Source organism: Mustela nivalis (assembly GCF_964662115.1).
Source record: "Mustela nivalis genome assembly, chromosome: 17".
Classification (NCBI taxonomy): Eukaryota; Metazoa; Chordata; class Mammalia; order Carnivora; family Mustelidae; genus Mustela; species Mustela nivalis.
In genome coordinates, this window is record NC_139036.1 from 41,257,477 (window position 1) to 41,279,129 (window position 21,653).

At 51.0% G+C, this 21,653-nt stretch overlaps 1 protein-coding gene across 1 annotated transcript; it reads left to right on the forward strand.

The window, feature by feature from the left end:
• The first annotated feature begins 8,318 nt into the window (after nt 1-8,318).
• Nucleotides 8,319-20,501, forward strand: IGFBP4 (insulin like growth factor binding protein 4). The gene is made up of 4 exons (XM_082705036.1): nt 8,319-9,289; nt 16,548-16,705; nt 17,442-17,576; nt 19,254-20,501. The coding sequence occupies exons 1-4, from the start codon at nt 8,941-8,943 to the stop codon at nt 19,386-19,388; spliced, it is 777 nt and encodes a 258-aa protein (XP_082561162.1). The 5' UTR covers nt 8,319-8,940; the 3' UTR covers nt 19,389-20,501.
• The last annotated feature ends 1,152 nt before the right edge of the window (nt 20,502-21,653 follow it).

The window sequence follows — 21,653 nt, forward strand, 5'->3', positions numbered from 1 at the left end:
GTCTCATAACTATCTATAAATCTCTCCCATCTCTCCAAGTTCTTCATTTCATCACATCTACTCATCTTTCTCTGCCTTCCATCTCTGTGTCCTACTCCTTATTCAGTCCCTTCCTCTCTTGGCCTTATTCTCTCCCCTTCTTTCTATCCTTCCACCTCAAAGGATCATAGAATCTTAGAATCAAAAAAGGTCACAATAACGACACCAATCATTGGTAACCTGTTTTCAGGTATACATATCCTGACACTTATATAGGTAGTAGCCTCACCCAATGCTCCTTAATAGCCTTTTAGGGTGAAGTAGGGACTGACATCCCTATTTTTACAGATGAAGAAATTGAGAATCATCATGGTGAAGAGAAAAGCACATGGTACATGGCTTATAAAGACGGAGCTGGGATTTGAACCCCTAGCTTTGACTGCAAGACTCGAGCTCTCTGCCTCACAGCTTGTGTACTCTAACCTGAGGGCAAAATTCTCCATTGCAGGCAGCCTGCCTTTCCCCTGGCTTGGGGCCCAACTTCTCCTGCTTTTTAGATCATAAAGATTGGGTGGGGGTGAGGAACAGATTGCACAGATCTTGAAGATTACTGGCTCCAAACATCAAGCCTCTGGAAACAGTGATGACTGAGTGGGTGAGGGTGGGAGGAATCCAGGTTTCAGGAGAGGCACGGTGGAGGCAATGTGAATTAGGGGCTCCAGGCAGGATAGCCCTTCTTTCTGGGCTCACTCAGCCTGTCCCTTTGCCCTCAAGTTCTCTCCAGCCCTCACTGCCCATCTATAGGACTCTCCCTACCTCTTTGGGGACAAGGAAAATCAAAGACTGCAGCAGAAGAGGGCCCTGGCATGGGCAATGTGGCTCTCTCTGAGACCCTCTCTTCCCACAGGTGGGGCTAGATCTGGGTTCTAGGCTGCATCACCAGCATTCCAATGGACGGTACCAGAATGATCAGATTTTTGCTAGAACTGGGCAGGCAGGGAAGGCACAACAGCCTGTGGGAGCACAGAACCCCGAAAACTGGGGCTAGGAAGATAAGAGCTTCAGCTGCAAAAGGGCAGGCCAGCAGGAGCAAGAGGTGCTATTTGGGTTTGGGCAAAATTCTTCAAGGCTATGGTGCCTCTGGAGGTGGTGTGGGGGTACCAGTTGGAGCCTGGGATCCATCAGGACACAAATGGGTTCAAAGCACATTTAATTGCATGTGGCCTTAAGCCAGTCTTTTTACTACCTGGAGGACCATCTATACAATGGGTCTAGGTTACCATGGTGATAATAATACTAATAATGGCTGGCATGGTTGAGCCTTACTCTGTGGCGGGCCCTGTGCTAAGTGCCTCTCTGCATTGTTTCTGTAAGTTCTCATACAGCCCTATCAGGCTGGGCTGCCATTAGCCCTCCTTCACAACTGAGGGTATTTAAGGATAAGAGGGAGGGTGTCACTTGGCCAAAGTTATAGAGCAGGTAAATGGCAAATCCAAGTTTCAGTGCAGGCATTTTGGTTCCAAGCTCTTCATCTCACTCACTTGATTGGTCATGGCTAATGACCAACACCTTCTGGGTACTTACTATATAGTAGGCACTATGGTAAGTGTTTTATACAGACTCATTCATTTAATCATTATAGCCACTCTATATAATAGTCAGTTAACGTGAAAGCTGAGGATTCTGAGGCACGGAGAGGTGTGCTAACTTAGCCTAAACCTACTGCCAAGAATCCAGTCCAGGCAGGCTACTTGAAAGCCAGCAGTCTTTTAAAAAATAAACAAAGAAGTTTTTTCTTAAAAAAATTAAAGGGCGCCTGGGTGGCTCAGTCGATTAAGTGTCTGCCTTCAGCTCAGGTCATAATTTCCCGGATCTTGGGATGGAGCCCCTCGTCTGGCTCAATGGGGAGTCCGCTTATCCCTCTCTCTCTGCTGCTCCCCTGCTTGTGCTCTCTCACTCTCTCTCTTTCAAATAAATAGATAAATAAATAAGTAAATAAGATCTTTAAAATAATGAAATTTAAAAATGAAAGTACATACAGAAGAGTGCAGAAATAAGAAATGTTTAGCTCAATGAATGTTCATATGGTAAATATACTATGTAACAAAATAATAAACATCACCTGTACCCCATGAGGCACTTTCTAGTAACTTCCATTCTCCCCAAAAGTAACCCCTATCGTAATTTCTGAACCATAGCTTAGTTTTCCTGTTCTTGAATTCTATGGAAAGACAATCCTACAGTAGCAATCTTTTGCTTGCTTTGTGATTCCTCTATGCTATTGGTAGAGCAATAGTTTATTCAACTATAGATTTATCCATTCCACTGTTGATCCCAGTGTTTGGCTATTCTGAATAATGCTGCTATGACCACTGTATATGTGTTTTGGAATACAAACACGCACACACACACACATACATTTCTAGTGGGTATATATCTCAGGGTAGAATTGTTGGTTGCTTTCAAGCAGTTGTACAACTTTGTTTTCTTACTGGCATTATATGAGAGTCCCTTATTTCATACTTGGCACTGTCAGTATTTAAAATTTTTACCAATCTGGTGGCTATAAAGTGGTATCTCAGTATGTTTTTTCATATCTATTTATTAAATGAGGTGAAAGCAAGCACTCTGTAAGCTTGTCCTGACAACCCTAGGAGTGCAGGTATCATTCCCATTTTGCAGATGAGGAATGGAGGCCACAGTTGCTCCTTTCCCCTTCCTCTTTCACGATCCACTCACCTTTCCTGGAGGCCCCTTCACCACTTTCCCCAGTAGGGTTGGGAGGCCTGGTTTCCACCAAGTTTGGGAGGCCCTCAGGTCAGGATGTTCTCCTGTGTGAGGAAAAGAGGAAGGCTGGGCTGAAGTGGGCAGGGATGGTAGGACAGAAAGGATGAGGCATAAAGAGGGGTGTGAAGAGATTCTGGCTCTTGGCATGGATGAGGGGGCCAGAAGAGAGGTCTGGAAATAGAGAAAAGGCACGACAGTGGATATTTGTGAATTTTGAGTGCTGGTGTAGAAAGAGGGGTTGTGTAGCCGGGGAATATGAGCCCACGTGTGTATGGATGTTGGGGATTTTTCTGGATCCCAGGACCTCTTTCTGGGGTTTTTGCTAAGTCAGAGGAGTCTGTGGGGTCTCTCTAAGCTTAGAGCCCATTTAAGGGGTCACTCTGGGCTCAGCAGTTCCTTAGTAGAGTCTTTTGGGAGTTTTCTAAGAGGTAGGTAACACTTTGTTCTCCATGGTTGGGGGAGTAAAAGGCAGGACCTAGTGGCCCTCCAGAGAATGTGGGAGAAGAACCTGGGGTCTATTCTGATTCTGGGCTTCTGATCTGTCAGGCCAAGAGGCACCCTGGCAAACAGGTATGCTGTTCTTTTATTCAGCAGCTGTTGGGGGGGCTTTCTAACATCTGTCACCCTCCTCCCAGAGTGCCCTCTGTATCGGTACTTTTGCAAGTGTTGTCTGTATAGATTCTCCCAGGTTGTACTTCCCTCTCCTCCCACTCACGCCTTCCTTGAGCCCTTAGCCCATGGCTCACTGGAAATGCTCTGGCAGCAGAGGCAGCCTGGCTCAGGGCACTAAGTCTGTAGCAGGTAGTAAATATATTTATATATATATATATAATATGTATTATATATAATATATTTATAATACATATTAATAAAAATATTAATATAAATATATTAATTACTAGCTGTGTGCCCTTTGGTGAAACTCATCACCTTTCTGGGCGGTGACAGAACTCTCAAAGGACCCAACATCATTCCCTTGACTTGCCTCCTACACAGGCTTTGGCTGATGAGTTAATGAGAAAGTGATTCCACGGGTGCCAATTGTCTTGGCGCAAACTCTGGAGTGTTGGGAGCCATGCTGGCCTGGGGTCTAGGACCGTGTAAAGACTCCAGAGGTTCTAGATTCCTCAACTGCCCAAGCTGGAAGGGGGTTCCCAATTCAATGTATTCCCCTCCCCCATTTTACAGATGGAAAACTGAAGCTGAGGAAGGGGAAGTGGTCACAAAGCTGGCAAGTAGTGGAGCTGGTTGGATTGGAGATAAGACACTGAATCCTGCCCAGTCCAACTACAGATGGGCTCTCCTGTTCCTTCTGCATCCTCTGTCTGGGAGTTCATTTCTGGAGCCACATGTCCTGAGGAAAGGACCCAGGCTCTAGCTCCTGAACCAGATTTCCCTCTGCACTGTGGGGTCTCTATGGAGACTCTAGCTCTCTTGATCTGATCTCTCCAAGTATGGGGCCCTGGTGCACAAGGAGGCAGCTGTACTGATGGGCCATTGCTCAGCTCATACCTGGAGTGACTGTGAAGGATGTTCTCCCTGGGGTCTGGACATCAGCAGACATGGAGGGGAGTTGAGCCCCCTACTCAGTTTGGGCACTGTGGGAAGTCCAGGGCAACCAGGGAAGGGCTGGGAAGCCAAAGGTATGGGGAGGCCTGGGGCCTATTTCTCTGCTACCGCCTCCTCCACTCTGACCCCCTACACCCATCTTGCACTCTCTACAATAGTCTTTTGCCCTTGGCATTTGTTTAGGATACTTCTGACAGCTCTTTCAGAAGGCTGTGAAACATAAAGGTTTATCATATAAACTCTGGAGCAGGACTGGTGGGGTTCAGAACCCTGTTCTTTGACTTACTTGCTGTGTGACTTAAGGAAGTTACATATCTTTCTGTGCCTTAGTTTCCCTGTCTTAAAAAGGGGATAATGATAGCCCCTACTTCATGAGATTGTTGTGAAGTGCACTCGTGAAGCACTTGGAACCGTTTAGCACACGACTCATGCTCATTAAGTGTTAACCTTCATTATTATGCATATTTTGCCTACTCCATCAGACAAGACACTCTATAGGACAAGCCCATGAGATTGGGGGTAGCTTGAAGGCAGGACTGTCAATTCTCTAAGAAGCCCATCCTGAACGCAGTAGAGTTTTGAAACTGAACAAACAAGGAGCCTAATTAGACTCTAAGCAACAAGCCAAGGAGATTGTGGGCTGGAAGAAGTGGGCGGGGAGTGGGGATCATTCTCACTTCTCCATCCGTAGCATCTTCCTGGCATCCTGAGTACGCAGGAGCTTAGGGACAGACAAGGATGCGAGAGGGAGGCAGGGGTTCTTTTTCTTTTTAAAAAGTTTATTTTCTTTTTCAGTAATCCAGTGTGAGGCTGGAACTCACAATCTCGAAATCAAGAATTGCATGATCTTCCAACTGAGCCACCCCGGTGCCCCAAACAGGTTCCTTTTCTGGTAGAGCCCTGGGCTGGAAAAGATGACAGGGAAGAAAGGCGATGTTTCTGTCTCCGGGGGCTCCTGGAGGTGCTCTCAGTCCTCAAGGAAGCAGCAATCATTTGGAGAAAATCAATGAGCAGCCTCTGTACCCCATTTCTTGGGTTCCAGAACCCTTTCTTATCCATTGTCTCATTTTCTCTTGAAATCATCCTGTGGGGTAAGCCCAATTACCTCTCTTGCTCTTTTTTTCTTATTTTTATGATATGTTTTTAAGGTTAATTTTTTAAGTTATATCTTTGTTTCAGGAGCATGTAAAAAACACAGAAGAACTGAATTCAGATTTTTTTTTTCTCTTTTTAAAATAGAGGATGAAATGACCCTTCCAGACATTAAGTGGGTATCCAAGGTCACATAGCTCTTAAGCAGCTGTGCTACAACTTGAACCCAGGTCTTCTCATTCCAAATCCTGTGCCCTTTATGTAGCCTATCCCCAGACACCAGCAAGCCCAAGGAGGACACTAAATCTCTAGTCCTCTGAGAGCCTCCAGTCTGCCGGGGCTGGGGGTGGGGGGTGCAGGATGACAAAGATCCTTAGTTTCCAGCAGGGTGGCTGATAGGAAGGAGCAAACACTCAGTGCCCCTGTAGGCTGGACAATTTGCACAATCTAGTCTTTCTCTCTCTTCCCTCCTTACGCTTTTATCTTTCTTATCACAAAGCCCCATTTTCCAGGTAAGAACAGTGAGCTCAGAGTAAGTTGTTTCAGATTCCCCAGTGAGTCCAGTGGCAAAGCTGGGATTAGAATCCAGGTCAGCCTAATGCTAATACCAGTGCTTTTTACTCTAGCGTGGCAGATGGTTGGCTCATCAGTCACCTTTTCTGTGAAGCTTTTCCATGCCTTGGTCGTAGAACTGATCACTTATGCGTCTGGGTCCCCACGGTGCCCCACAGGAATGTCTCCCAGGGCACCTGCACACTTCTTAGGTTCATTTTATTTATATGCCTGTCTCCCCTCACTAGGCAGTGAGCTTCTTGAAGGCAGAGAGTGATCTTGGTCATCTCTGTGTCCTCAGTATGTAGCACAAAGCCTGCGCAAATCACTGTCCAGTAAATATGTGTTGCACGAATGATGGGAAGGTGCTTGGATGGCCTACTTATGTCTATTTTTCTGCTTCCTTGAAATTATCCCAGACGGTGATGTGGGGTGGTGGGTGGGCACCAGCAGATGGATAAGGGTTGCTGGGGTAGAGGTCTGGGCACCTGTCTCACCTGGAAACCTTTCTGGATTTCTCACACCTGCACTCATGCTTCACCTCAGGTACTTTTCTGCTCTGAGTCCAGCCTCTCCTGCACGCTTTCCTCCGCGTCCCAGTGTCTTTAGCTCTCCCAAGTTTGCTGTCTATGAGGCAAGTCTGGCATTGGTATCAGAACTGTCCTTTCTTTTTTTTTTTTTTTAAAGATTTTATTTATTTATTTGACAGAGATCACAAGTAGGCAGAGAAGCAGACAGAGAGAGAGGGGGAAGCAGACTCCCTGCTGAGCAGAGAGCCCGATGCGGGGCTCGATCCCAGGACCCTGGGATCATGACCTGAGCGGAAGGCAGAGGCTTTAACCCACTGAGCCACACAGGCACCCCAGAACTGTCCTTTCTGATCCCATTTTACTCTCGTAAGAGCTTTAAGAGGCAGAATAGGTGGAGATGACCTACCTCTATTTTACAGTTAGGGACATTCAAACTCCAAGGAGTGGTGTCCAACTTCACACAATAAGTTAGTGGCAGAAATGGGTTCAAGATGATTGAGGGGGATAGGGCGGGGGGAAGTTTTCTGAATCAGGGACAGGCTGGGCTTCCCCCAGGGACATGAGGATCCTGGCTCTTTTTGCTGTGCTCCAAGACAGAAGAGACCCCAATATGTCTGCGAGATGGCAGGGAGAGGATTGTACAATCTTGTCCCCTGCCAGAGCTCTCCAGACCTTCTGCAGTCTTGATGATTGCCAGTAGGTGCCGTCAGTTTGCAACTTTTTGGTTCTGTCCAGGCAAGTTCAGCTTCCAGCTCCTCTCTTCCTACTATCACCTGGACAGTCTACACTTGGAGAAAGTAAGAGAGGGCCTAAAGGCTGTGAGACTGAAATGAAAGACTGCTGCCTTGGGAAAGAAAGTAGGAAGCAGGGAAACAGTCTCTGATCTGCACTTGGCTTGGCTGCCTTGCCGCTTTCTAGGCTAAGTCAAGCCAAGCCAAGCCAAGCCAAGCCAAACCAAAAAAAAAAAAAAAAAAAAAAAAAAAAAAAAAGTCCATAGTGTGTCACTGATTGTGCCCTGACAGGCACTCTTACCCTAAAACCAGGTCCAGGACAGGAGAAGCCTTTGTGGGGGAGGACCGGTGAGTACCTGCGGGACCAGAGAGAGAACCTAGGAGATGGGTCTCTACTCAAATGTTACTCCAGGTCTCTCTGGATCGCAGCAGGACTGAGGGAAGGGTGAAGGAAACAGGCACCAATAGGATATCACAGAGGGCCTAGCCAGCCCCACGCACAATGCTGGCTGAATTAGAAGGCACCCCTTCCTCGAAATGCTTGACTGCCCTCTGCTGGAAAACTGTCTTACCAGCTACACAAACCTACAATGCCCACAAGAGAAATGTTGCCCCCTGGAGTTGTGCTATGCACAGTTTGCACACTGAGAGTGGCAATCTCCCCAGCCAGTCCTCCTCTGGGGAAGGAGTCGGGCAGTAGAAGCAAGCATCCTGGAGGAAGAAGAGGCTGGGCACCTCCTTCTCCAGGAGTTCGGTGGATTCAGTTCTCAGGAAGGTAGAGCAGATCAGGACCCAGATGAGCCCCGCGGAGACAGGGCGCGCGCGGCCGGGGCGGGGAGTTGGAAGGGCAAGTGGGAAGAGAGCTTACTAACTTCTTAGGGCCATGAGGCCCTTCTGGGTCCCTCGTTGGGTGCTTGCTTCCCTTTCCCCGCTTCACCCGACTTGGTCTCCAGTGGTTGGGACTGGAAGCACTGGGGGGGTGGTGGAAAGGACTCTGGCCCGGGAGACTGAATCGCGGAGCCGGGAGTCTGGGCTAGGAGGTCTCGTTCTTGGAGGGCGGGGGGTGGGGCTGCAGCCGCCTTGGAGGGGAAAGGGAGGAATCCTCCAAGGTCGGAGGAGGGGTCCAAAGAGCAGCCCCTTGGCGTCTCCTCTCCTTTCTCTCCCCTCCCAGACTCCGGTTCAGAGGCGCTCTCGGCGCCTGCCACGGCTTCCAAACTGCTCCGCTTCCTTCTGCGGCAGAAAAGGACTTTCAGATGTTGTAGCGGCGGCGGCGGCGGCAGCGGCGACTCAGGACAGCGCCCCCTCCCCCTAACGGCCGCCTCTCCCTCTCCCCCCGGCGCCCCCGCTCCCCCACCTCTGGGAAGGCTCTGGGGGTGTGGCCAGGGGCCGGTATAAAGTCCGGGGGAGCCGGTCCCAAGCAGCCGCTCAGCCCCCTGCCCCCCTGCCCCACCGCCCGCTGCCTGGGCCCGGCCGAGGATGCGGCGCAGCGCATCGGCGGCCAGGCTCGCTCCCCTCCCGTCCGCTTGCTAACTTCCCTGGCTCCGTCCCTGTCCGCCCGCGGGGCCGCCCCGTCTCCCCGCGCCCTCCGGGTCGGGTCCTCCAGGCGCGCCAGGCGCGGTCTCCCTGGGTCCCTGCTGCCAGTCTGCGCGCGCGTTCTCAGCTCCCGCGCCCCGCGCCCGCGCCCCCGTCCTAGCTCGGTCATGCTGCCCCTCTGCCTCGTGGCCGCGCTGCTGCTGGCCGCCGGGCCCGGGCCGAGCCTGGGCGACGAAGCCATTCACTGCCCGCCCTGCTCCGAGGAGAAGCTGGCGCGCTGCCGCCCCCCCGTGGGCTGCGAGGAGCTGGTGCGGGAGCCTGGCTGCGGCTGTTGCGCCACTTGCGCCCTGGGCAAGGGGATGCCCTGCGGGGTGTATACCCCTCGCTGCGGCTCGGGCCTGCGCTGCTACCCGCCCCGGGGGGTGGAGAAGCCCCTGCACACGCTGATGCACGGGCAGGGCGTGTGCATGGAGCTGGCGGAGATCGAGGCCATCCAGGAAAGCCTGCAGCCCTCTGGTAAGGTGCCCCTGTCCTTGCGTGCCCTACCTGGTGTTCTCCTCTCCTAGACACCCCTTCCCCTTTCAAGCTAGTCCGAAAAGCCCTTGAAAATCTTTCGTGAGTTAAGGAGACAGGTACCTGGCAGGGCTGGAATGGCACGGGACAGGCTCACCCAGGGAAACTGCTGTAGAGTCCCTAGCAGCCTGTTGCCACCAGCAAGGAAGACTGTCCCAGCCCTCCATCTCAAACCTCCCAAGGGTGCCTATTTGGGAAGAGAGGTCTCGGTGGTAGTCCTGGTTGCTGCTGCAGGAGTGGAACATAGCCTGACCTGGTCCAGCCAGCAGCCTGCAAGTGAGCGGCTTGGGGTCAGATAACTAGAGGATGGGGATGGCAGGGGTGGCGGCTTTCTGTTCCTGATCCTGGAATGTCCCTCATCCTGGCCACACTTGAAACCCAAGGGGTCTAAGAAGCCTTTTGACATTGAGGTGGGGTGGGGTGGAGTAGGACATGCAGATCAGAGGGGCTTTGGTGGTGGGGGGCATCAGAGTTGCCCCTCCCCAAAGCCCCTAGGCAGCTCACCTAGCTGTTTGAGAGGTATTGGGAAGACAGAAGTCTCTCTGCCAGGCCTGGGCACCTCATCCTGCTCTGGTATATGGGCACCCCGCTCCTCTCCCCTGGCAGGTGTCATCTGAGGTGGCGGAAGAGAAGCAAGTCTTGGCTCCCAGCCCAGAGCTGTAGAAACCTAACGGTGTGGGATAGGGAGTAGAGAAAGGAGAAAGAGGGGGAGAGAGAGGGAGAGGGGGAGGTGGGAGAGAGGGGGGGGGAGGCCCTTTGCTCTAAACTCATTCTTACACTTTCTCTTTTTCCATTTTTCAGTGAGCCTCTCAGTTTCTCCTTCTAATCGTTCTCAGTCTTTCGTATTCTTTTGTTATTTCCTGCTACATCTCGCAGTCTCTAGTTTCACTACCAACAGGCCTGAGTTCTCCTTGGTTCTCCTTTCCTCAGTGTCTTCTGCCCGTTATCAGTTTCTCTTTCTCTACGTTGTTCCCTTTCTGCTTTTGTTGTCCTGCTTCTCTCACTTTCTCCTCAGCCCCTTTCTGTTGCTCTTTCTCTTTGTGTCTCTGTCACTGTTTCTCGTTCTGTCTTTGTTCCTATCTTTCTGTTACTTTTGGATTCTCTCTGTCTGCTTTTCTGTATCTCTGCCTCTGTTTCTTGTTCCCTCTCTGACTGTTTTGCTCTCCCTGTGCCTCTGTCTGTGTCTGTCTCTTTTCCTGGTGCTTGAAGCTTCCATTGTTGCAGTCCGGATGCTGGGACTCTGGCCCCAAGCTTCCTGCCTCGGGTCCCAGACCGTTCCACTTCCTCAATCCTCTGCAGCTTGTTAGTGGAGGAAAGCAGGATGCAGGGAAAACAGGAAGGAGGTGGACCCCAGGGGTCTGGGCCTCAGGCCTCTCTGCCCTTCCTGTCCTTAGGCAGTGAGAGATGGGTCAGCAAAAAACATGCTAGGAGAAATGCCAGCCTGGCACCCGACACATCTGGGAAGTGGGGGGCGGGGGGTGGTGGTCCCGAGGGAGTAAGGCACTGATCCTGGGGCATAGATGCTGGTGTGAGTGGGAGAGGAGCGGAACTGGTACCAGACCAGACTGGGAGTGAGGGCTGAACCCTTGGCTCCCTGAGTATAATGGGATCTCTTTTCCTTCATATCTCCATCCTCCACTGGCCAGTGCGTATGTATCTGGCACCAGATTAGAACGGGTGCTTCTCCTCTCTCCCTGACTTGAACTCAGGACAAAAGAGCTCTCAGAGGGTCTTGAGTACCCCTTCCTCCCTGGCTGAGCAGGAGCACCTCATCCTGTAGTGGGGGAAAAATCTAATCCCCTAGGGGCTTTGGGGGAAACTTTATGAAGTTCGTGATTGCCCTGTGGACATCATGTGAATTGGTCTTTATGTCCCCTTGGGATTACAGGGTCCAGGTCTCTAATGCCCACCCCCTCCCTCCTTGCCTGTCCTCCACCCATGCAGGGTATGCGAAGATCTGGAGAGGGAAAGGGCAAGCCTGGAGAACCCTGGGGAAAACTTGGTACCGACTCGGCAAGCTGTGTCCGTGCCTTCTCACCTCCTAGTCATCACAGAAGCTTCCCCTGCACCATGTGAAAGGTGCCCCCTAGAGTTGTGCAACAGCCCTGCAGGGTCTCTGGTGTGACAAGATGGCCAGGGCTCAGCCCTTATCCCCACTATTCTCTCTAACCTTTCACTGTCAATAGGCCAGTGTCCCTCCTAGGTCCCAAGACTTGGACCCTCTTGCCTTGGGAATAGTTTGGCAGAGAGTATCAGGCTCTTCTTTCTGCCTTTTCCTCTTAGAGCTAAGCTTCAGCAGGTGACTGGGGGCAGACAATCACTTGACATGTCCCTTCCCTTGGTCTGCTATGTCCAGCTGCTTACTACGTGCCCCAGGAGCAGGTGTCCTCCTTCCATCTTAAGCCTTTGCCCCTAACCTCTCCAGAGCCCTCCTGTCCCAGCTTTCTGAGCCAGGAAATGTTGTGGGTTAACACTGCTCAGGCCCCCGGAGGTGGGGGTGGGAAGGAACGTGTGCGTCAGAAATCCAAAATTCTGCATCAGTGGACTGACCCTTGACCCATGGAATCTGGGGGAGTGGACAGTACGAAGATCAGTGCTTGGACTGGGGAGCTCCTAAACTGTGCTCTTGGGTCTCTCTGGGACAGGGTTAGGGCACAGACAGACTGGGTTAATTTTTAGTCAATGCAGCAAATATTGTCCCCCTTACTTCAGTACTGGGAATTCAGTCATGTCATGGGAACAGGGCCTTCCCAGAAGTTCTGTGCCTTGGGGGAGGTAGGGGGAGGAGCATGGCTGCTTAACATTTTTTCTTTAGTATTGGCAAAGCCAGAATTATTGGTGCCTCGGGTATCAGGAGTCTTTCCATTTAAAGACATAGGAGCTGCAGGGATAAGTCCTCCTTCCCCTCCACCCAGGCTGCTGCGTTTCCTCATCTGTAAAATAGAGATGACAACAGGACCTGCCTCACAGGCTTGGGGTGTCTGGCATGGAGTAAGAGCTTCATCAGTTAGAGCCATGATGAGGATGGTGAAGAAGAAGAAGAAGCTGAGAAGATTTTGGTCCAAACTTAAATCCTCCTCTGATGCTGGGATTTTTGAGGGACATTAGGGCAACTGAGCAAAGTAGGGGGACATTCAGAGTTGTTGAGGGGGGTGGGCAGGAACTTGGTCCTTTTTTATGATGTAAACAAGGGAAGAACAGATCAGCTTTCCTTCAGTCTGAGGCAAGCAGCGTGGCATGATGGTGAAGGGGACGCCTTTTGAACTTGACCTTGAAGTAAGGGCTAGGTACTTGGGATGGGTGATCTTGGTTTCTCTAGAGAGAGTCCAGGGGAAGAAAGAAAAAGCCTTTCTTGCAGGGTAAGAGGGGTGAGCTGAAACGCCTGTGTCTGGGTGGCTGGGCCCACCTACGTCACAGCCTCACCCTGGGTGTCTTGAAGGGGATGGGGGCTGGAGTTGAGGAGGAATCATGGGGTTGGAATCAGGCTTCCATTAAGAGGAAATCCTCTAGTTTTGACCATGAACTTTTCAGCCATTGGTGCCAAAGCTGTGAAGTCTTTTCTCTGTCTGGGCACCTAGTTGCTAGAGCAAAGACCAAGGTTTGCACTGTGGTTGCATGTTGTTGGCCTAGCCCCATGCAGGGGCTGGAAGAGATGACCTGGCCCACCTTGGAAGTCCCACCCTCTAAATAAGCCTTCCGGAAGTCCGAAAGTCAGATCTTTCAGGGGGCTAGGTCTGACTCTGGGGGGGCCCACAGGGATTGAGGGCTCCACCTGGTGAGCACGACCAGAGGGATGGAATTCCTGAGTGAGCGGGGAAGTAGCAAGAATTTAGCCAGCTTTGGAGAGTGGAAGGTTAACATTTTTCAGAGGCCCAAGGCTACGATGACCCTCACCCTCCCAAACCCAGTGTCTAGGGGTGGATCCTGGGGTGGATCCTCAGTCCGCCTGCTAAGCAAGGCTGAGCAAGGAAAAGTTACAGATTAAATGGAAAGTCAACAAGCGATGGGGCAGGCAGAGTGCCCTGCCCCCAGTCTCTGTGTCTCTGCCCAGGGCAGGGTCAAGGTGCCCAAGTGTATGTGGGTGTGCCTGTGTGGACCAGTGTGCCCGGACACGTGATTGTTTGTATATGTTTGTGGTTCTTGAATCCTGGCCTGTGTCTGAGTGGGAAGATACAAATATACTCTGTGTATCTATGTGCCTGTGAGAGTAAGTGAGCTGCTACTCTTCCTCTCTGGTGTATTCTTCCCTGAGCTTAGACTCGAGGTAGGGACAGACTGGGACCAGATCTGCAGAGTGGCAGAGCAGCTGGAAGTTGGCCTGCTTGCTGTTAATGAAGGACTGATCTCCTCTGTGGAGTGCCCTTTTGGTGGGGTGAAACAGTCTGGTCTTGGACAGGAAGGGTCCGAGTATGGCATGGATGCGTATCTGGACTCAAGTATGTGTATTTTGGAGGCTTGTAGGATTCTTCAGTTCTTCAAAAAATAAAAAAGGAAGTTGGCCTAGCAACAACAAAGAAGTGGGGAAACCAAGGAAGGGGAGGCCAGGCACACTGCCTGCTTAGCTTTCCCAGATAACCCCCTTAGTGTGACATGGGGCCCTACCCACACAAGAGCATAAGCTATGCTTCCAGCCTTGCCCTATGGCCCATAGAGCTCCAGGTTTCAGTGAGAGAGAGAAAGAGACAGCATCCACAATCAGAGAGAGAGGGAGAAAGAGAAAACCCCAAACAGACTATGTGCTGAGTGCAGAGTCCTACCCCTACTTGGGGTTTGATCTCACAACCCTGAGATCATGACATAAGCCTAAACCAAGAGCCAGATGCTCAGCTGCTTAACCAACTGAGCTACCCAGACGCCTCCAACAGTTGTTCTCCTTAATCATGCCTCCTAAGTTAAGGGAAAAAATATTCCATATATTCATTAATAACCCCCAAGAGTTAGTCATTTGTGAACTTCAACTCAAGGAAACTCAATGTTGGAAAGCCTAGTTGCGGTTATATTTCTACTCCAGATCTCTAGGTTCCTGAGGCCTTTACCACTCTGATGGGCTACACTTTCAGGATGGGAGACTCTCTACCTCCGTTTGTTAAGAAAACTCTTGCTTACTTCTTGAACCTGAGAACATTCTGCCCAATTACCAAGAGAAACAAGTGTTATTGTGCAAAGTAGTGCTTCCCTTTATGGCCATGAAAAGAAAGCAAGCTTAAAGGAAAGACCAAAACCTTTTCCAGGTTCCAAGGGTGCCGCTTGAATTAGCATCATGGGCTGTGGCACATGAGTCCTTTTGATTCCTTCCAGTCATTTCCGGGTAAAATGGGGGTGCTTTTGTCCATGGCTCAGCTCAGCTCAGCCTCTGTTGTTTCAAAATTTGGCTCTAATTCTTTTATTTCTTCCATTTCCTCTTCTTCTCCATTATCTACCTCCAGCCTACACCCCTGCAACACTGTGAGCCCTCCACAAGTCTTATGCTTTTGTGCAAGGTGGATGCAGGGGCAGGGATCGCTGGCTATTCTGGGCCTTTTGGCCAGAAAGTTTCCTTGGGAGGGTCTTTAGGGTAGAGCCTGGATCCCAGATCATTTCTCTGGTTCTGACCAAGGGTTTGGGGTCCATCTTCTTATGGCTCCCTTGACAATCCTGGTCTTCCGAAATTTACCCACATCTTTTACTGCCCACATCGCTGGGAGGTCTTGCTATAGTGGATACTCCTCGGTTGACCCTTAAGAACTTGATGTCATCTCTGAGACGAGTCCCCTCTGGACTGTCTTTCTTGGGATGTTAAATATGCAGAAGGACAGAGTATATCTATCTGCTTCATTTATTTCCTTACCTTTGATTCTTTCTAAACCCGCCCTCCACCCATGACAAAACCTTCCCATCCTTGGTGACTCAATTTTATAAATAACCTTTGGGTATGGAATCTTGACAAAGACTTTCTGAAAGTCTAGATTCCTCCTTGCCTGGTTTCCCTTTATCTACTTGCTTCCCCCCACACCACCAGAACTAGGAGAATAAAAAGAGAACTAACCCCCCAACTAACTTTGGCTAGACGGAAAAATACCATTTGACCCAGAGGCAGCTCTGGGACTATTGCCATGCGTGGAGGAACCTGCTAACTCCTCAGGAAAAAAATCCTGACGCAAACCAGATGTAACCTTCTGTCTGGCTGCCAACATCTGGAATGCTGGCAGGGGCTTTGCATTCAGGCCAGCAGCAAGCTGCCAAGCCCAAGCATTTTAGAGGTGACTCTGATCTGCAGAGAGGTCTTGCAACCTCTTTCTCCAGCTCAGCCCTGAATCCCGGTTTTGGCTGTCTGGAGGTTGGAATAGTGGTTAGGATTCTGGGACTTTGGGATCGGGTTATTCTTGAGTTCAGATAGAGTCTTCAGGAGATCCCAGGGAGAGTGTGCAGGTCGAGCCTCACCACCCCCATCTCCACATCCCCAGTGCCCTGACTCTGGGCAATAGACATGGACTTCGGATGGAGTCCAAAGTCTAAGGATGGAAGAAATTGGGGTGGGGGAACTGAAGGGAGGTGTGAAGGTGTTTTTGGTCCTGCAGCCACACAGTGGGTCACACACGCACGGACTCACACTTTCAGATGTAGACATACATACCCACTCCTGCTTCTTCTCTCCTGTTCAGCCAGTGGGGAGAGCCTTTGGGGCCAGATTTCTCATCACTCATGGAAATTCTGATTTTGGCCATGTGGAAGAGGGGTAGCAGAGCCAACAGATCTGAGGATCCCCTGGTTGGCTCAGCCAGATGCTGAAAAGAACAGGACAGGAGACAGGAAAAGAGAGCAGACGGAGTGGGGGATGGTAGGAGGAGCTGAATGGAGGAGGGTGTGAGATCTGGTGGGGAGGCTCCTGCCTGCCTTAGACCTCCCTGCAGGGCTCAGGGGACACTCCTGTTGTCTGCGCAGCTGCAGCTGGTGACTCATCTGAGGGCTGGACTGGGTGGGGTGAGGGACAAGTCAAGGACTTTAAGAAGAATATTCTCCTGAGGAAATCCCGGGAGAATGAGGAGGAGACAAGGGTGTTGCTTTCATCCCCCCCCCCCCCCACTGCAACTCCAAGGTCCCCTATTCTTTCCCAGAACCAGGCTGGAGAATCCCCAAGAGAAAAGCAAGGTGGGAGGCTGGGTGGGTGTGCTGCCCTGTCCTTTCCCAGTGCTGACCTCTCCCTACCTCGGCCTGACTGCAGACAAGGATGAGGGTGACCACCCCAACAACAGCTTCAGTCCCTGCAGCGCCCACGACCGCAGGTGCCTGCAGAAGCACTTCGCCAAAATTCGAGACCGCAGCAACAGCGGGGGCAAGATGAAGGTCATCGGGGTGCCCCGGGAGGAAGCTCGGCCTGTGGTGAGGACCTCTGACCTACAAATGCACATGGGCACACCCTTCCCCACTAGATCTGGATTATGTTCATTCAGCAAATGTTCACTGGATGCCAAACTGTGTGCAAGAGGCACCTAGAATGCATCATCAGGACCCAAACAATCCTCATTCCTTTCCTTGAACTTCCTTTCCTGTTCATCAGTTCTACATGTTGCTGCAGTGGAAGTAATTGTTAAGTACTGAAATACTTCCGTACTGGTGTGTAAAAATAGTGGTTGCTCCAAGCTTCCTGGTGTTTTTTCTCTTGGATTCTCCATGCAGACTTTTTCAGTAACTAAGGGGTTAACGCTGGCCACAGCAGGGGGCCTGGAGACCCTGCCCCACAGTCTGGCTAATGTCCTTTCTGATGAATGGTTCTGATGGATCCATGCCCAGCTCTTACCAAGTTGTTAATTGTATGATGTCCGCTATCCCTCCTGCTTAGAAATCATTCCCTTCCCAACCATCTCCATTGGTTTCCACAGCCACTTTCCCCTACAAGGTCCCTTCCATTCACACCCTTCCTTTTTAGAAGCTCTTTGGCTCAGGATCCTCTCGTTAGTGTCCTGCTCTGTCCACCAGGGTCCCCTGAATACTGGGTCCTGCCTGGCCTCTGGGCCTTGAGCCTCCTTTCTGGGCCTTTAGTTCTGATCTGACCCCCAGCCTTGGTCTTCCTGCCTCTCTCCCTTCTGCTAAGCGCTTTCATTCTCCCTTCCTCTAGCCCCAGGGCTCCTGCCAGAGTGAGCTGCACCGGGCCCTGGAGCGGCTGGCCGCCTCACAGAGCCGCACCCACGAGGACCTCTACATCATCCCCATTCCCAACTGCGATCGCAATGGCAACTTCCACCCGAAGCAGGTGGGTCTTCATCCCCGCTGGCTCCATCCTGACTTCAGCTCTTGGGGCATGCCTGGTCTCTCCACGAGATGGTCCAGGATGGAGATCTCAGCAAAGGGAACTTTCCCACCTACACCTAACCCCTTGGACCCTCCCCCAGCCTTACAGTTTCAGCTTATTTTGCCCACCGCACTCATTTTGGAGATGAGGAAACTGAGGCCCAAAGTCACAGCGTGAGTTAACGGCAGACCAGCTGTCCTGCCTCCTCATCCAGGGTTATTTCCATCACCTCTGGATCTACCACTTCGCACTCCTGCCAACCTCTACCTCCCCGCACTCTCTCACTCCCTGTACTGTACTCCCGTCCTATGAGTAGTTCTCCTTTGCCACAGAATGTCTCGGGTTACATTTGGGGATGGAGGGGCTCAGTCGTGAAGATTTAAGGAGGAAATTCAGCCTGCCCTTTCCCCCAAACCACCTGGGGTACAGCCAGGATGGAGGTAAAGCCAGATCTGACAGCTGGGAAAGGGAGCTTTGGATGGAAGCAGAGGAAGGAGTGGGACAGGAGAGAAAATATGAATGCAGGAACCTCCATACTCCCTCATTCCCTTGGAACATGGGTTCCTCTCATAAGCCCGCAGGAGGCTGGGATATTCGGCAAGGTTGGCTTGCCTCAGCCCCAACTCTGACCTGTAAGAGGTGGGCTTACTTGGCAGGGTGGCACATCTGGGCAGAGCCTTATACTGGGCGTGACCTGGGGAGTCCTGGCCTGGGTCTTTCTCCAGCTCTTTGTGGGCATAGATACATACATTCTCTCACTCTGTGCTCTATAGATAGATCCACAAAGTGGGCTAGACACCTAGATAGGAAAAGCAGGGCTGCTCCCAGGTCTGCAAATCCCAGGATGGCATGAGGAGGTTATGAGGGCAGAACCAAAAAGGGCCTCTCAAACCAGTGCCAAACCTACCTGCAAGCTTTATCCCAACACGAATTTTATCTTTGTCCCATTAAAAAAAAAAAAAAATCTATTTATTTATTTATTTATTTATTTATTTGAGAGAGAGTGCAAGCAAGTGCAGGGGGAGGGGGAGAGAGACAGGGAAAGAGAGAGAATCTCAGGAACCCCACGCAGGGCACCATCTCCAAACCCTGAGATCATGACCTGAGCCAAAACCAAGAGTAGATGCGCAGCTGACTGAGCCACCCAGGCAACCCCATCCTTGACCAATTTCTAAAAATGTTTTTCCCTCATTAAAAAAAGCTAATAGACTTTATTTTCTAGAGCAGTTTTAGGTTTCAGAAAAATCGAGCAGAAAGTACAGGATTCCTATCTACTCCTCACCCCCAGTTTCTCCTGTTAACGTCTTGGTTTAGTGTAGTACATATGCTACCACAAATTAAGGAACTAAAATTGGTCCATAAGTTACCTTAGGGTTCACTCTTCGTGTTGTATAGTTCTATGTTTTCTTCCCCCAGTTTTTTTCCCACTGAACATTCTGACACTTGAGCCCTTTATCCCTAGACCAATGCTGGCCCCTGAGACAACCTTCATTTCTTGGCCAAGCTCTGTCTACTCCATGAACTCATGAAAGAGCCTCTGCCCTCAGAGGCCATCTGGGATCAGCTGTCTGACTTGAGCTGGGGTGGGACGGGGGCAGACTGCCTGGGAACTGACCTCTCACACCTTTGTCTTGGCAGTGTCACCCGGCCTTAGATGGGCAGCGCGGCAAGTGCTGGTGTGTGGACCGGAAGACGGGAGTGAAGCTTCCGGGGGGCCTGGAGCCAAAAGGGGAGCTGGACTGCCACCAGTTGGCTGACAGCTTTCGCGAGTGAGCCCTGCCAGGAGGCAGGGGGCTCAGTGCCCCCTGCGGCCCCCAGCCCCTAGAGGCTATAGACCTGACCTGGAGCCTGGGTCTGAGTCTTAGCTCTGTCTCTGGCCCAGAAGTTTCCCTTTCTCTGTGTGTGTATGTGTGTGTGCATGGGTGTGCCCTTGGGGTGAGCAAAAGCCTAGTGGTATCTTTGGGCTTAGATAGTCAGAGAGGTCTAAGAGTGGCAACGGGGAGCCCTGGTGTGTCTCCAAATTGATCCTGGATTCATTCATTCAATCATTCATTCATTCAGCCATCTAAAAACACTTATTGACAACATATACATGCCAGCTCTAGTTTTTTAGTCCTGGGGGCTCTTATATTGACTTTGTTTGATTTGGGCATGTGAGGCCACTTCTTATAAGCTGAGCACAAGCTTGTGGGGGAAGAGAAGTCCCATTTCCAGAATCAGAGAAGCAAAGTAGACATGTACCTTGACTTTTGTACCTTGTACTATTATTGTCCTTCCCCTCAATTTAGTCAGAGGGTAGAGGCCGTAGGGAAAGTGTGGGGTGGCAGATGATTCGATGGTCAGGAGTCCAGACCCACTTCGAAAGCTCAAACCTACCAGGCTCCCCTTCTTCTCTTCCCCAGGCCCCTCCACGGGGAAGGACCTATAAGACAAGCCCACCTTTGGGTCTGGTGTGTCACATGGTTTGTTGCCTGGCTGCCCAGACCCTGCTGTGGGGGAGGGAAGAAGGTCAGAAGCAGTCAAGCGGGATAGAGCGCTGGGGAGGTGGGGCCCATTTCTGAATATTCAGAGTGCGAGGAAAGGATACGACTGCATGTGCCAGATGGAACAGAGGACACACATGCTGGGGGGTAAAGGACTTGTCTAGGGTCTTGCTTCCTCCCCTGTTTGTGGTCACAGTCACAAAGTCACCAGGATGACTCCATCCTTCCAGTGGCTCACTGCCTGTGGCTTTGCCTCCCTCCCTGTACCTCCCTATCCTCCAGGCATTTCTGACTTGACTGGATGGAAGGAGACTTAGGGACCTACCAGTTGGCCATGATGTCTTGTCTTTTTTTTTTTTTTTTTTTTTAACAAAACAGAACAAAACAAACAAAAAAAAATCTAGACAATTGTGTTTGGTTGATTTATTTATAATTAGAGACAGAGATGCACCAGGGGTGGGAAGGGGGGTCATCATGTGGTCCCTAGACCTATACTACATGGTAAGAGGATTGCAGAGTCAACCAATTCACCCTCCTCTTCCCTGCAGTCTCCTCCTAGGGAGCTTCCCTGTCCCCAAAGTCATACTGTCTGTGTTCAGACTCCTGGTGAGCAAATAATGGCTTCTGAAGGAAGGCAAGCAAGGACAGCCCTGCTGGGCCAGAGCTATTTCTGGGATCATATGGTGTGTGAAGCTGGGGTATTTCCTAGGGCATCAGGCAGATTGGATTTGCATCTGGATTTGATGTATTAATTTAGTGGGGGAGGCACTTCCCTGAAGTTGAGGGAAGGGGGTAAGCTCCAATATATTCCATAGCTCCCGCTGCCTAGATTCCTTAATGGGGTGGTTGTGTCGTTATTTGATTCTGAGAGATTGGGAGTAGGGGCATCTTTCATTTTGCTGTCCTGAGTTCGGCAGGCTGTGGGCTCTTGGGGCCAGACCCAGAATTTGTGCCCATGTGATATGACTGGATTTCTGGTCACCCCTCTCCACCATTTCTGTGCTCTGTGTGTGTGTGTGTACGCTGATCTGGGTACCCCTTCTCAGGTGGTCATAGGCAGCCTGAATACCCTGTGCACCAAGTCTGCTGTGCTCTGCAGGGGTGGGGGGAAAGGGTTCCCTCCTGTTGGGTTGTCTTCTGGATTCCTAGCCCCTTTCCAGTTCCAGAGGCACTCTCAGACTTTAAATTCTCTGGCTCCTGATGAATTAGCCCCTGTGCTATCTGTATCTTAAATTGGGGCCTGCAATCCTCATCTCTCTAGCTCTGCCTCAGTGACAGCATCCCGCAGCCATCTGGTCTCCCTGAGGCACCGCAAGCCACTGCCAGCAGTAGGAGATTAAAGAACAAAGTGACCTGGGCCCCCTGACCCCCGTTCATGGAGCCCCGTACTTCCTGGGCTGAGGCCAAGGCCTGTTGGGGTGGGAGGTAGGTGTAGGCTGACAATTAAGTTTTAGGTCCTTAAAGCAAATAAATGTAGAGAGAGTATCTCTTTCCCTAAAGCATCTCTTTAAATTTCCCTTCTTTATCCAGCCCCCCTTCTCAACGCTCTACCCCT

Excerpts from the sequence above, each read along its gene's own strand:
- IGFBP4 (XM_082705036.1), top strand. The coding sequence starts at position 8,941 with ATGCTGCCCCTCTGCCTCGTGGCCGCGCTGCTGCTGGCCGCCGGGCCC. Across the intron at positions 9,290-16,547 it reads GGAAAGCCTGCAGCCCTCTG|ACAAGGATGAGGGTGACCAC; the intron begins GTAAGGTGCCCC and ends GCCTGACTGCAG. Across the intron at positions 16,706-17,441 it reads GGGAGGAAGCTCGGCCTGTG|CCCCAGGGCTCCTGCCAGAG; the intron begins GTGAGGACCTCT and ends CCCTTCCTCTAG.